General features: G+C 44.7%; 1 protein-coding gene across 2 annotated transcripts in view; it reads left to right on the forward strand.

Annotated features, from left to right (window-relative positions):
* The window catches only part of LOC117389786 (protein ITPRID2), a 61,051-nt gene that overhangs the window by 24,000 nt on the left and 21,849 nt on the right, over window positions 1-15,202 (forward strand). For both annotated transcript variants that reach the window (XM_033987508.2, XM_055230495.1), the window contains exons 7-10: window positions 4,717-4,756; window positions 4,834-4,929; window positions 7,193-7,340; window positions 9,328-9,388. In XM_033987508.2, coding sequence (XP_033843399.1) covers window positions 4,717-4,756; window positions 4,834-4,929; window positions 7,193-7,340; window positions 9,328-9,388 — 345 coding nt within the window. The remainder of the gene's footprint in view (window positions 1-4,716; window positions 4,757-4,833; window positions 4,930-7,192; window positions 7,341-9,327; window positions 9,389-15,202) is intronic.

A 15,202-nucleotide genomic window follows, 5' to 3' on the forward strand; every position in this document is an offset into this window, starting at 1 on the left:
TTGTGGACATAATTTCTTGACTGGAATATATTCTCTGGACCTTTACAGAACAAATGAGACCAACTTTGTGTGAATATGTTGATGTTTGACAGAACCAGAGCGCTCAATGGTAAGTGAAGTCCAGATTCACTCTTTATGACTTTTCTATAAAAACGTCTTTCCTGTCAGCACTGTGGTGATTGCAGGTGAAAATGGTTTGCATATCCAGAAAGACGAGCACCGCAACTTTCATTTGATGTGTAGATTGTTTGTGCGGGTGACGCAGAAGTGTATGTACATTGCTGTAAAGTTGTAAAGTACGCCCGGGCCGTTGGAACGTTAACAGGTTAATAATTATCGCGATAATATCGTTAATCGCGATTATTTTTGCCACGATAATCGTGAGTCTAAAATTTAATATCGTCCCATCCCTATTTGACATAGGCTTGTGGGCTGAGTATTGCAGTGGAGGGTCAAATAGGGCTCAGGAGAGATTACAAAATTACTCAAACCTCCATGGATAACATCTAAAACCTCTTCTGGCATGTTTTTGATGAGGGAACATTATTAGAACAGAGTAAAAAGCAATGCTATGGCAAAAGTCCCCCCAAAAGTCATTCATTCTTAAACACATGGATTTCGGGGTTTGCGTTTGTGACAGTTTTGTTGTTATAGATGATGGGCTCGATATCTAAATTGTGCATGCCTGTTGACGTTATAGTCCTGAGACGTTCTACAGTAGTTTCAGATTACACCTGTTTGAGTGGTGTGTAAATTAGTCAACAGAGAGATGCATGAGGCCCTCTGCACAATAGGCCCTAACGAGGAGCCCGTCTCCCACTGCAACGGAATGTCATGACACGAGCAGACATGACGGGAGCGTGTTCTACAGACGTGACAGGAGCGTGTTCTACAGACGTGACAGGAGCGTGTTCTACAGACGTGACAGGAGCGTGTTCTACAGACGTGACAGGAGCGTGTTCTACAGACGTGACAGGAGCGTGTTCTACAGACGTGACAGGAGCGTGTTCTACAGACGTGACAGGAGCGTGTTCTACAGACGTGACAGGAGCGTGTTCTACAGACGTGACAGGAGCGTGTTCTACAGACGTGACAGGAGCGTGTTCTACAGACGTGGCAGGAGCAGACGTGGCAGGAGCGTGTTCTACAGACGTGACAGGAGCGTGTTCTACAGACGTGACAGGAGCGTGTTCTACAGACGTGACAGGAGCGTGTTCTACAGACGTGACAGGAGCGTGTTCTACAGACGTGGCAGGAGCGTGTTCTACAGACGTGGCAGGAGCGTGTTCTACAGACGTGGCAGGAGCAGACGTGGCAGGAGCAGACGTGGCAGGAGCAGACGTGGCAGGAGCGTATTCTAAAGACGTGGCAGGAGCAGACGTGGCAGGAGCGTATTCTAAAGACGTGGCAGGAGCAGACGTGGCAGGAGCGTATTCTAAAGACGTGGCAGGAGCAGACATGATAGGAGCGTATTCTAAAGATGTGGTTGGAGCAGACGTGGCAGGAGCAGACGTGGCAGGAGCAGATGTGGCAGGAGCAGACGTGGTAGGGGCCGTCCTCCCACTCACTTTCCAACACTCAGGGAGGGGGGGTTGTGTTTGTTCTGAGTACCCTATATACAGTATTGAAAGAAAACCTTATGCATTCTTGTGACTGTGAAATCCTTAATCCAACATGACCAAAAGCATGTTTCAAAGTCACAAGTTATTATCCCCGTGAGTGCTATGCTAACAGAGCCTTGCGTTTATTGTCAACACTATTACCTCATGCTTTGCACGCATCCTAATTATTCACTGCAATGAGTTTATAAGCGCTTTTCAAACCTTTCACAGACTAAAGTGAAGTTTTACCCTCACGGTAATGCTAACAACTTGCATGGCAACAGTCCTCTTCTCACAATAGTCCTGATACTGTAGATTAGATTTGAGGACATCCCTAAACTTAACCATAATGCAAAACAATAGGGAACGTAAAGCCAGGGGGTAAAAAGAATAAACATTAGTGGGGATAGTGGACAATCTTGTGGTGAGCCCTGGGTGCAGGCACTCATTCTGATCAGCGTCTGACATTTAGGCTGCAGACAGAGGACTGCTTTTTCCTAAGTGGTCGCTAAGTGTGTGCAAGTCAACCTAAACATTCCCAACAAAAGCCCGGAGCAGAGCCATGGGCCACCTCCTGAGCCAGCTCCTCTAAAGGTGCATGTTTGTGGACTGAAAACAAAAGGTAAAATCCTGTGTTTTGTGTGCTTGTCAGGACTGTAGATCTCTATTCACAGAGGCTGATTGCTGCGTGCAAACTAGTGCTCAGAAACATTCATGCTAGTGTTAGATTCAGCTGAATGAGGGGCTCGTTCAAGTCAATTAAATTTACAGTTGTACAGCTAAGATACAAGGATGGTAAAAAGTATCAACAGTCAGATTAGGGTTGTCAAAAGTAGCAGAAATCAAATGGTAATCAATACTAAAACTAATATCAAAATTATATACTCATTTGAGCAGGTATCAATACTTTAAAAAGTCACATTCACAGGACAGAAATGAACCTTTTCTGAATAGCTTTAAATGATCTTGAGCTGTGTCAGAACTAACAAAGACCACATAAACTAGTGAACCTGCATGGACAACTGAAGGATTACACAGATATAATACCACCTGGTAAAATAAAAGAAAGTACTTTGAATTCATGTTGAAAGTCACATTCTACCTTGTCTTAAGATTGCTTTTTATTATCTCTGTGGTATAAGTCTATTCCTAAGTTTGAAATTGTAATATTGTGATAACACTAAATCATACTATTTGATACTAATACTCCCCACTAACTACTTCCTGATTAGAGCAAGTAACAATACTGAACAAAAAAAATCTTGAGTTTTTGAACGGTCTTGAGCTTTATCAGATGGCATAGTAATGTTAAAGTTGCTGTACCAAATATTTATGGTCTTAAAAACGTGAAAAACAGAACTAGTTAATTTTATATTGTTTCTAGTCATCGAAAGTTGCTCCTCACTTACTTTATGCATTCCGAGCATCCTAATTATTCACTACAATGAGTTTATAAGCTCTTTTCACTTTTAAAGGACAGAGTGGAGTTTTGAAATGGTAACAACAACAAGCATGTCAATTCTCTTCTCTTCAATTAAAATGCTTTATGTTTATTAGCAGGCAGTACACAGACGTATTTAGACTGCAAGAGCTGCTTATGCAATATATCTATACTGGGACGCATTTTGGTTAAATATTTTGTGTACAGGCCTTTTATAAAAGTATCATTATACTGTTGTGAAAATTATTCATCATATCATTCTGTATCAACATCGGTGTATCAAGCCTATTCCTTAAAGAAGTGATATTAAGCTTTCTACCAGCTTCTCTATTCGAACCCTGTTACCTGTAAGATTCTGTGCAATGCTCAGGCCACAAGTCTACGTCATCCATGCTCCCACATGATCCATAAATATACAAAAGCATAATCCAAAAAAAGTACCCAGCAATTTGACAAACCTGATACAATATGCAGTAGTTTCATTAGCAGGATGCACACTGATTGTGTTATGATAGAGCTCTGAACAGGGAGTGACTTAATGCAGAGAGTGGAGGGAAGGGAGACTCGGAGCATCAAAAACAAAAGTGAAACTTTTTAGTATGTTGCTTTTGGCGAGTATAGCATTTTCAAAACTGATATGGGATGGCTCTCGCTGAAAGCGATGGAAAAGGCGGAACATCATGATGATTATTTGAATCTGTTTGGTTGAAGCTTCACAACAGCAGAACAAGCCGAAAGGGGATACTTTGATTACATCCAGTTGAGAGAAAAGCATGACACCCTGTCCACAAATGCACAGAGCGTTTACCCTGCATGTTTTTCACAAACTAGTCTGTATTGCCATTAAAATAGACTGAATTATGTTTGTCGGTGTTGCCATATTTTTTTGCTAATTTGGGACTTGGCCTTTGGCTTCTGCACAAACCTCAATGCACAAACGTGTGATTGGGCTACCCACCCCATAGTAAGTAAACGTGAAATGCGTAAAATCAAGTTTGAATTGTAACACTATAAGATACTCAAGTAGATTTGTTTTAAAATAAATGAGCAAACACATTAACAACCTTTTAAATCAACTACTGAGCACAATTCTCCATCAGTGTGAAAAGTGCGCACACAGAGCAGAGCAGCTACAAGACTTGACTTGCTGCACTAAGAAAACATTGGGATTTCTGTGGGGAGGTGCAGTGCCACATTTCAAACTTCTCCCATCTCAAAAAACACCTGCTCAGGACAAACCAATTACTTTTTTCTTGAAGCCAGATTACAATTTTGGTTTTATCATGATTACAGAATATAGAAAAATACAAATGTTCATTAAAGGTCCAACATGATGCAAAACTGACTCTTGTGAGCATTAGAATATTGTTGCCTCATCAAAAAGTTACCTGGAGTTGTGTTTTGTTTCATTCACACATGTTTGAGTAATCCTGCATTATTAGTTTCTCTACATCTCCAAAGCTCAAAATGCTCTGCTCCACCTTGTGATGTCATGAAGTGGTAGTTTCCAAGTTAACAACTATATTTTACCTTTTGTTCAGCAGAGATTGGCAATTCCAGGTTTGAGATTATCCAAATGTTCAATTTAGGGTAAATGAGAATGGGGAACAGCTAAAATATGGTTAAAAGAATAGTAGTGTATCTATGCTAATGACTATTTACATTTCTTCTCAGCCAACCACCTGCAGTGCAGCACCAGCCGGAGCGAGCCTGGGTGAGTAGTGGGACCTGCGCCCATGCAATACCTCCTCCAATCTATAGGGGCGCTCATGTGGGGTGTGTGTGTTCCAGCTTTGGTCTCGCGGCGGATCAGAAGAGGTCGCAGTTCAAAGATCGCGCCCGCAGCATGAACTCCACCGGCTCCGGCAAGAGCAGCACAGTGTCCAGGTGAGTGCTAACCCAGGCAATAAACCAGGAAATTATTAGCTGTTAATAAACCAGGATTGTGAAGTGATGGTGTCACTTCCTGGCGTAAGCAGAAACTTCACTGAACCTCGCTGAATTCTTGTAGGGTTGGGCGATATATAGGTTCCAGTATCCGATGCTGATATTTTTGGGGCACTTCCCCATTCTCTGAGTGGCCTTTTTGAACAGACTCTTGAGTAAAAATGGAAATTGAACACTGAATTGAAAGTGAACAATATGGCTGTATGTTACACAATCCTCTAACAAATTATTTTAGATCCCAAATAAATACATTTATTACATTTTATTTTTGCAGATGCAGTTAATTTGTGATCTTTACTTCAACTTAAAAATAGTTTTTTGGGCCTTACTATGGATTCTAAAAGCTATATGTTGTATCAACAATTATTGGTTATTGGCCACAGCAGTAGGACAAATATCAATATCAGCTCAACAAATCCTTATCAACTCATCGCTAATTTCTTGTTGTGTTTTTGTTCATTATTTATCAAACAAGAAACAATTACCTTAAATAATGCACTAGTAATCTAGCATAATATAGGATTACCAGTGTGTATATTTTACTTTAAGTCACCGCTGGTTTATCTTGGCCTAGCTTCTTACCTCAATCTTGTGCACTTTCTGCCACACTTGTAACCTTATTAGCGTTAAATGACAACAATCCTTTTTTTGTTTACCAGCAATGACGCATCTCATTTTAAAAAGAGAATGTTTTGTAAACATGTTTATTATTTTCAGATGATGTCTTGTATCCAAAAGTGATATCCAATCCATTTTATTTATATAGCACATTTCATAAACAAAAGTTTCCAAAGTGCTGCACAATACAGAAAAAAAAGAATACAATGGAAATATAAAATAAATTTGTGTTTAACAAATCCTCATTATAATAAAACTATTAAAATCAAATAAGAGCATAATATACTGTATCAGGGTGAGATGTCCAGTAGGTTGTTCAATACACCATACTGACCTGGTGGAGTCTGGTGAGAGTATTGATAATGTTCACCACTACCCTCAGTTATTGCAAAGATAAGGTCACCCAAATGCTATAGGGACATGTCTGAAGAACATCCAAGATCATGTACCTGCATGAGAGACAAGACTGAAGAACTTCCAAAGTCCTCTACAAACAATAGAGAGAGAGATAAAATGATAAAATGACATCACATTTAACAATCCTATACACTCTTGCATTCAACAAAACGTTTCCAGCACATGGCACAAACTCTTTTATATGGTATGTTTAAGGGGCTGGGGAGGCTCATATTTCTGCTGCTGCAGTGGCAATGGGGAGGAGGGGTTGTTGCTGAAACAACAGAAAGGATTAGGGACGAGAGAGTGCTTTTATATCTCTGTGTTTAAATCCTTTTTGTATGAAATGACTTGCAAGATGATTGGTTCAAAGGCAAAATCACCAGGCTGTGATTGGCTGACAGTGACAGATGGGTGAGAGGAGGGAGGAGTCACTCCCTCCTGTCATCTGTTTGCATTTATCCTTTTAAGTTCATCCAACAAGCCTATTTTAAGTAGTTTGTGTTCTTCTGAAGAGCTGTGTTGGCATGATTACCTCCAGGATGTGGCTAGTTACTGGTGGTTTGCAAATAACCTGTGTACAAATAATTAGATATGCAAATAATGACTGTGATTATAGTATAGATGAACAATGTTAATGTTCAGGATAGCATGAATTAGCTGCACTTACAGTCAGTCAAACATCCGCTTCAACAGCCAAGTGTGTGTCAACAAGAGATTCAGGCACGAAAAACTAACCCAGTAGAGGTAAAACTGTTACTATGTAGGCCTTAGGCCTGTCTTAGCCAACCAAATATTTTATGGGACAGTTATTGAGATCATAAACTATTCATATGGACAACATATGAATCTTATGGTGGCACATCTTTGTCTTGCTTCCAGGGTCAAAGACTAACATTCCTGTGATGAATTGCAATTTTGTCAAAAGTGAATCACTCATTTTCTCATGAATGCAGCTCTATGCTCAAACACATACCCAGCCACCTCCTGTTGGTCAGCCTTGAGTCAGTGACTGGTGGATTTAACCAATCACAATGAAGTGTGAACATTTAGAAGAATCAGATGACACTGGCAACCTCTTCAAGGGAACATAAAAAATACAAAGTGGATCATAATATCACATTCACATATCATATTAGTAATAGCCTAATTTTAATTGTATATTCCAATTGTGTGTGTGTGCACGCAGTGTGTCGGAGCTCCTGGACTTGTACGAGGAGGACCCTGAGGAGATCCTCATGAACCTAGGCTTCGGTCGAGAAGAACCAGACCTGGCCTCCAAGGTGCCCTCACGCTTCTTCAACGGTTCATCTTGCGCCCGGGGCATTGACTTCAAGGTACCACCACTTCTTACTGTACCAAACACTCATATACTCATACATATGCTCATTCTGAAGGATTAATGCTGGTACCATGCAAATTCAATGAAGAATCAAATTAACACGTACAATGGGGCAAAAAAGTATTTAGTCAGCCACTAATTGTGCAAGTTTTCCCACTTAAAATGATGAAAGAGACCTGTAATTTTCATCATAGGTAGACCTCACTATGAGAGACAAAATGAGAAAAAAATCCAGAAAAATCACATTGTCTGATTTTTAAAGAATTTATTAGCAAATTATGGTGGAAAATAAGTATTTGGTCAATAACAAAAGTTCATATCAATATTTTGTTAAACCCTTTGTTGGCAATGACAGAGGTCAAATGTTTTCTGTAAGTCTCCACAAGGTTTTCACTCACTGTTGCTGGTAGTTTGGCCCATTGCCACATGTAGATCTCCTCTGGAGCAGTGATGTTTTGGGGATGCGGACTTTCAACTCCTTCCAAAGGTTTTCTTTGAGATCTGGAGACTGGCTAGACCACGCCAGGACCTTGAAATGCTTCTTATGAAGCCACTCCTTCGTTGCAGGAGCGATGTGTTTGGGATTGTTGTCATGCGGAAAGACCAAGCCACCTTTCATGTTCAATACCTTTGCTGATGGAAGGAGGTTTTCACTCAAAATCTCACGATACATGGCCCCATTAATTTTTTCCTTTACACGGATCAATCATCTTGGTCCCTTTGCACAAGAACAGCCACAAAGCATGATGTTTCCACCCCCATTCTCCACAGTAGGTATGGTGTTCTTTGCACGCAACTCAGCATTCTTTCTCCTCCAAACATGACAAGTTGAGTTTTTACTAAAAGGTTCTGTTTTGGTTTCATCTGACCATATGGCATTCTCCCAGCCCTCTTCTGGATCATCCAAAAGCTCTCTAGCAAACTTCAGACAGGCCTGGACATGTACTTAATCAGGGGGACACGTCTGGCACTATAGGATTTGAGTCCCTGGTGGCGTAGTGTGTTACTGATTGTAGGCTTTGTTACTTTGGTCCTAGCTCTCTGCAGGTCATTCACTAGGTCGCCATTAATACAGGTAACGAGTGGAGGACAGAGGAGCCTCTTAAAGAAATTTACAGGTCTGTGAGAGCCATAAATCTTGCTTGTTTGTAGGTGACCAAATAATTATTTTACTGAGGAATTTACCAATTAATTCATTAAAAATCCTACAATGTGATTTCCTGGATTATTTCCCCCCATTCTGTCTCTCACAGTTGAAGTGAACCTATGATGAAAATTACACTTCCTCTCATTGTTTTAAGTGGGAGAACCTGCACAATTGGTGACTGACAAAATACTTTTTTGCCCCAAAGTATTTGATTGCTGTTTAAGTTGATGATTACTTAAAGAAGACCTACTGTGCTCGTGTCTGCTATATAGATAATATATTTAATCTAATCTATAACACCTGTGTATAATTTTTATAATTTCCCAATGGAGCTGATGTTGCCGTAAACAACACAAAAAAGAGCAGTGCTACTGCTGACCCTTCCTATGGATAGCTGTACGTCACACTAGAAAGCAGTGAATTTTTTTTCATTTGTACTAAAATGACTACGCAGTGCTGCGGAATACATGTGTATCCCCGATTAAGAAAATTACTTTGGAGAAGTACCGTGCAGCGGCCGCTTCCCCGTGGTGGTGAAAATGGGGGTAGATCACTCTAAATACAATTTCAGAAGGGAAACGACTACAACATGGTTAAAAGCTCTGAAAAGTTGACATTACACAAAAGGTCTGCTTTAAGGAATAGTATGTATCCCCTGATTTACTGACACATGTCACCAGGTGTTTCTGATGATCACATTTCTCTTGTGTTGTAAACACTCACCAAACATCACATCTCATTATTGGGCTATCTGATCTAGTTATGTGATTTATATGTAAACAAGACTGTACTGTGTGTTCACTGGCACTATTGAAACATGTGTTTTGTGTTGTAGGTGTTCCTGGGAGCTCAACTGCAGAGACTGGAGCTGGAAAACCCAAACTATGCCCTCACCAGTGAGTGTCGCCCCGTCTGTGGGACATCTGTATCGGTGCTGAACGCATTTACAGACCCCTCCTCTAATTAGGGCTGTAGATCTTTAGTCATTGAGTTAATTCATCAGTTGATGGCATCTTTTCGACCTTAATTTCTATTCAATTCAATTCATTTTATTTTTGTAACGCCCAAAATCACAACAACAGTTGTCTCGAAGGGCGTTCATGTTTTGGTTGATGGGGGAAACCGGAGTACCCGGAGGAAACCCATCCAGACATGGGGAGAAACATGAAAAACTCCACACAGAAAGGCCTGGGCAACCCGGGGATCGAACCAAACCTTCTTGCTGTGAGGCATGAGTGTTGCCACTCAGCAATCGTGCTGCCTACACACAAAAACAAAACAACAGGAAAAATCGGCCAGGCGAGGAGGAGGGAGGGGGGCGGAGGAGGGCCAGACGAGGAGGAGGAAGACCAGGCGAGGAGGAGGAGAGCCGGGCGAGAAGGATGAGAGCCAAGCGAGGAGGAGAGGGAGGCGGGTGGAGGAGGGCCAGGCGGGGAGGAGGAGAGGGTCCAGCTGTCATCGGGGCATCTGAAAGAGTTACAGTCCACAGGGGGAGTGGGACAGGGGACAACATGTGAATAGTCAATTAATTTTCTCATCAGCAATGCTAATGTCTATTGTAATTGTAACACACGATGTGTCTACCACAGCAGCAGAGAGGAGGCATGAAGTAAGTTATCCAGATATCTGGGAGTGAATAGTTTCAGCTGCCTCCCTCTTTCCAAATAAACAGTTTACTAGTACTTTTTTGAGTATAGTGGTTTTGCTTTGTGCATGAACTCTTGTGAGCTCAGCAAGAGTTCACAAACTCACAAGAATCCATCTAGACCAGCTCCCATTGTTCAGATCAATCCCAGAGTGCTATTAGATGCATTAGCGTAAGAGAAAAGCACTATCTTTCCACAAATGCACAAACTGCTTCATTCTGCATGTAAAAAAAAAGTTTTTCTACTAGAATAAAACAAAAGCAAAATTTCCAGCTTGTTCCAGTATTGAGAAGCTTCTACTAATCAGATTAAAATATTTCTCATGTTTTGCCTTTTCCCAATGGCACATCAGTAAGTGTGTAGAACTCTCTTCAGTGCGCTACACACATCACTCTGGTGTTAGCCAGGTTAGTGAGCTCCTAGTCTTGTAAGTGCAGTTTGGATCATGCGTTACGGAAATAATTAATAATTTTGAGAAGTTTTGTCAGCGCCTACTTCGCCATATTGTCTTTTAGTCAACTAACTGACATAAAGGGCATGTTTTCAGTCAACCTAGAACGTCTTCTGTTGAATCCAGCCCTGGCACTATTATTTTCCTCCTGATAAACTCTCTGGCCTCTGTAACATGTATTCGATTGTCCACCCTCCAGTTCATGTGCGCCACAGTAAAAGCCTGGAGCAGCAATGGACCAAGTTAAGGTTCCCCCAGACAGAGACATGGGACAGCGGGTGCAGGCAGGAGCTGTCTGACCTGGCGGGACACGGATTCTCTGGGTTAATTAGTGCGGTCGCTGCGTCTCCATGGCAACGAGGACAAAGCTGTGTTTGTCCTTGGCTCTTGAAGTGTAGTCGGTGCGTTTAAACGTCCACCCTCACTGATGCTGGGTCAGAATAGTGTGGGCTTTAAACAGGATGTATCTGTGCAGTGGTGACGGAGCAGGTGCAGCTGTGGAACATGTCTCACTGACACATGTTTATTCTGTTCTTCCTCCTGTGTCTGTCTGTCCTCACAGCTGTCATGTACTGGCATTTTAGACCAGGTGTCTGATCAGAAAGGGACAGAAAATGGCTTATACACTGGGATTCACTGCTGCTATTAAGAAATCTGGTTTGAAAGTTGTCTTCAGTTCCAATTAGGTTCATGAGACTTCACAACATCCTAAAGAGCTTATAGTTTTAAATTGAGCTGGTTGTCAGATGAGGAGTCTAAGGTGGTCTGTGTTTAATATCCCTAATTGCTGAACCTATGCCTATCCACATTATAGGGCAATGTTTTTTTGTCAGCACATACAAACTAAGGAGGAAATACTTTTTTCTCTACTGGGGAAAAGTGCATCATTGTTAAGTAATATCAGTCGATCAGTCAAAATCACTTTGTTTGTCCCTGTCCAACAGGGCAGCCTCTAGTCTTCTTCAGCTTCTTTCACTCTGCTGTTTCGGTTGGTGATGAGTTGGGCCATTCCCTCTGGAATGTCTTCTGCCATATTTGGTGTTGAAAACCCATTATATTGTTGTGAAAAGTCTGTAGTATTTTATAGTTGGCTGACTAGCGTCGGTATTTCCATACAGGGTCGCCATGGATACAGGTAAAACAACCTGCTTAAATCACTCATTGCAATAGTGCTTAACTTCTGTCCTTTGAACTGTACAAGCTGCACTTGTTAGTTGGTCAAAATCCCCAAATATTAAGTTAAAATGTAAGATAAAAATTTTAAAAAGTCAGCCAGCCACAAGAGCAGCCAACCCCGATCATGACAACCATGGACCTCAATGGCAAGTTATAGGACCCAATACTTAAGAAAAGGTTGTGTGGATTTCTGTAAATTGTGAAGTTACGCTTAGCTGAAATAATGTCATTTTATCGTAGATACTCTCTATGAAATCTTTTAAGTTCATTTTTTTTTTAATTTTCTGATTTCTCTTTGCTTGACCAGCCAGTCCCTTCTACATTCTGTTCAAATGACGAAAGGTCTATAAAGACCGATAGGAAATAACTGTCCTTATTTGGGAGAGAACAACCATAGCTGCTAATTTGTAGCAATTTATTAGAAATGAGACATCTCCTCTTGAATATTTTCATATAATTCAGAACATCCATCCATCCATCCATCCATTTTCTTCCGCTTATCCGGGGCCGGGTCGCGGGGGCAGCAGTCTAAGCAGGGACTCCCAGACTTCCCTCACCCCGGACACGTCCTCCAGCTCCTCCGGTGGGACCCCAAGGCGTTCCCAGGCCAGCCGAGAGACATAGTCCCTCCAGCGTGTCCTGGGTCTTCCCCGGGGCCTCCTCCCGGTGGGACATGCCCAGAACACCTCCCTAGGGAGGCGTCCAGGAGGCATCCTGAGCAGATGCCCGAGCCACCTCAGCTGGTTCCTCTCAACGTGTAGGAGCAGCGGCTCTACTCCGAGCTCCTCCCGTGTGACTGAGCTCCTCACCCTATCCCTAAGGGTGCGCCCGGCCACTCTGCGGAGGAAGCCCATTTCAGCCGCTTGTATCCGCGATCTTGTCCTTTCGGTCATTACCCAAAGCTCATGACCATAGGTGAGGGTAGGAACGTAGATTGACCGGTAAATCGAGAGCTTCGCCTTCCGGCTCAGCTCCTTCTTTACCACAACGGACCGATACAGCGACCGCATCACTGCAGACGCTGCACCGATCCGCCTGTCAATCTCACGCTCCATCCTTCCCTCACTCGTGAACAAGACCCCGAGATACTTGAACTCCTCCACTTGGGGCAGAGACTCACCACCCACCCGGAGAGAGCAAACCACCTTTTTCCGGTCGAGAACCATGGCCTCGGATTTGGAGGAGCTGATTCTCATCCCAGCCGCTTCACACTCGGCTGCAAACCGCCCCAGTGCCTGCTGCAGGTCCTGGCTCGAAGAAGCCATCAGGACAACATCATCTGCAAACAGCAGAGATGAAATCCTGTGGTTCCCAAACCAGGCCCCCTCCGGCCCCTGACTGCGCCTAGAAATTCTGTCCATAAATATAATGAACAGAACCGGTGACAAAGGGCAGCCCTGGCGGAGTCCAACATGCACTGGGAACAGGTCTGACTTACTGCCGGCAATGCGAACACAGCTCCTGCTCCGGTCATACAGGGACCGGACAGCCCTTAGCAAAGAGCCCCGGACCCCATACTCCCAGAGCACCCCCCAAAGGACACCACGAGGGACACGGTCGAATGCCTTCTCCAGATCCACAAAACACATGTGGACTGGTTGGGCATACTCCCATGAGCCCTCGAGGACCCGATGGAGAGTATAGAGCTGGTCCAGTGTTCCACGACCAGGACGAAAACCACACTGCTCCTCCTGAATCCGAGGTTCGACTATCGGTCGGATTCTCCTCTCCAGCACCCTGGAATAGACCTTACCGGGAAGGCTGAGGAGTGTGATTCCCCTGTAATTGGAACACACCCTCCGGTCCCCCTTTTTATACAGAGGGACCACCACCCCGGTCTGCCATTCCACAGGTACTGTCCCCGACCGCCACGCGATGTTGCAGAGACGTGTCAGCCAAGACAGTCCCACAACATCCAGAGACTTGAGGTACTCAGGACGGATCTCATCCACCCCCGGAGCCTTGCCACCGAGGAGCTTGCCAACCACCTCAGTGACTTCAGCCAGGGTGATGGACGAGTCCGCCTCTGGGTCCCCAGTTTCTGCTTCCTCCTCGGAAGACGTGACAGTGGGATTGAGGAGATCCTCAAAGTATTCCTTCCACCGCCCGACCACATCCCCAGTCGAGGTCAGCAGCTCTCCACCCGCACTGTAAACAGTGTTGGTGAAGCACTGCTTTCCCCTCCTGAGGCGTCGGACGGTTTGCCAGAATCTCTTTGAGGCCGTCCGATAGTCCTCCTCCATGGCCTCCCCGAACTCCTCCCAACCCCGAGTTTTTGCCTCTGTGACTGCCCGAGCCGCGGCACGCTTGGCCTGCCGGTACTCATCAGCTGCCTCAGGAGTCCCACGAGCCAACAAGGCTCGATAGGACTCCTTCTTCAGCTTGACGGCATCCCTTACTTCCGGTGTCCACCACCGGGTTCGGGGATTGCCGCCGCGACAAGCACCACAGACCTTACGACCACAGCTACGAGCAGCCGCATCAACAATAGAGGTGGAGAACATGGCCCACTCGGAGTCCATGTCTCCAACCTCCCCCGGGATCAGGGAGAAGCTCTCCCGGAGGCGGGAGTTGAAGACCCCCCTGACAGAGGGCTCCGCCAGACGTTCCCAGCAGACCCTCACAATACGCTTGGGCCTGCCAGGTCTGTCCGGCTTCCTCCTCCGCCAGCGGATCCAACTCACCACCAGGTGGTGATCAGTTGACAGCTCAGCCCCTCTCTTCACCCGAGTGTCCAAGACACGCGGTCGGAGGTCAGATGACACGACAACAAAGTCGATCATCGACCTCCGACCTAGAGTGTCCTGGTGCCATGTGCACCGATGGACACCCTTGTGCTCGAACATGGTGTTTGTTATGGACAAGCTGTGACTAGCACAGAAGTCCAATAACAAAACACTGCTCGGGTTCAGATCGGGGAGGCCGTTCCTCCCAATCACGCCCCTCCAAGTGTCACTGTCGTTACCCACATGGGCGTTGAAGTCCCCCAGGAGAACAACGGAGTCCCCGGTTGGTGCACTGTCTAGTACCCCTCCCAGGGACTCCAAGAAGGGCCGGGTACTCTGCACTGCTGTTTGGCCCGTAGGCCGACACAACAGTGAGAGACCTGTCCCCGACCCGAAGGCGCAGGGACGCGACCCTCTCGTTCACCGGAGTGAACCCCAACACGCAGTGGCTGAGCTGTGGGGCAATGAGCAAGCCCACACCAGCTCGCCGCCGCTCCCCGCGGGCAACGCCAGAGAAATGGAGAGTCCAACCCCTCTCAAGAAGATGGGTTCCAGAGCCCAAGCTGTGCGTGGAGGTGAGGCCGACTATATCTAGCCGGTAACGCTCAACCTCCCGCACAAGCTCAGGCTCCTTCCCCCCCAGCGAGGTGACATTCCATGTCCCCAGAGCTAGTCTCCATGTCCGGAGATCCGGTCGTCGAGGTTCCCGCC

The sequence above is a fragment of the Periophthalmus magnuspinnatus genome, chromosome 21 (genome assembly GCF_009829125.3).
Source record: "Periophthalmus magnuspinnatus isolate fPerMag1 chromosome 21, fPerMag1.2.pri, whole genome shotgun sequence".
Lineage (NCBI taxonomy): Eukaryota > Metazoa > Chordata > Actinopteri > Gobiiformes > Gobiidae > Periophthalmus > Periophthalmus magnuspinnatus.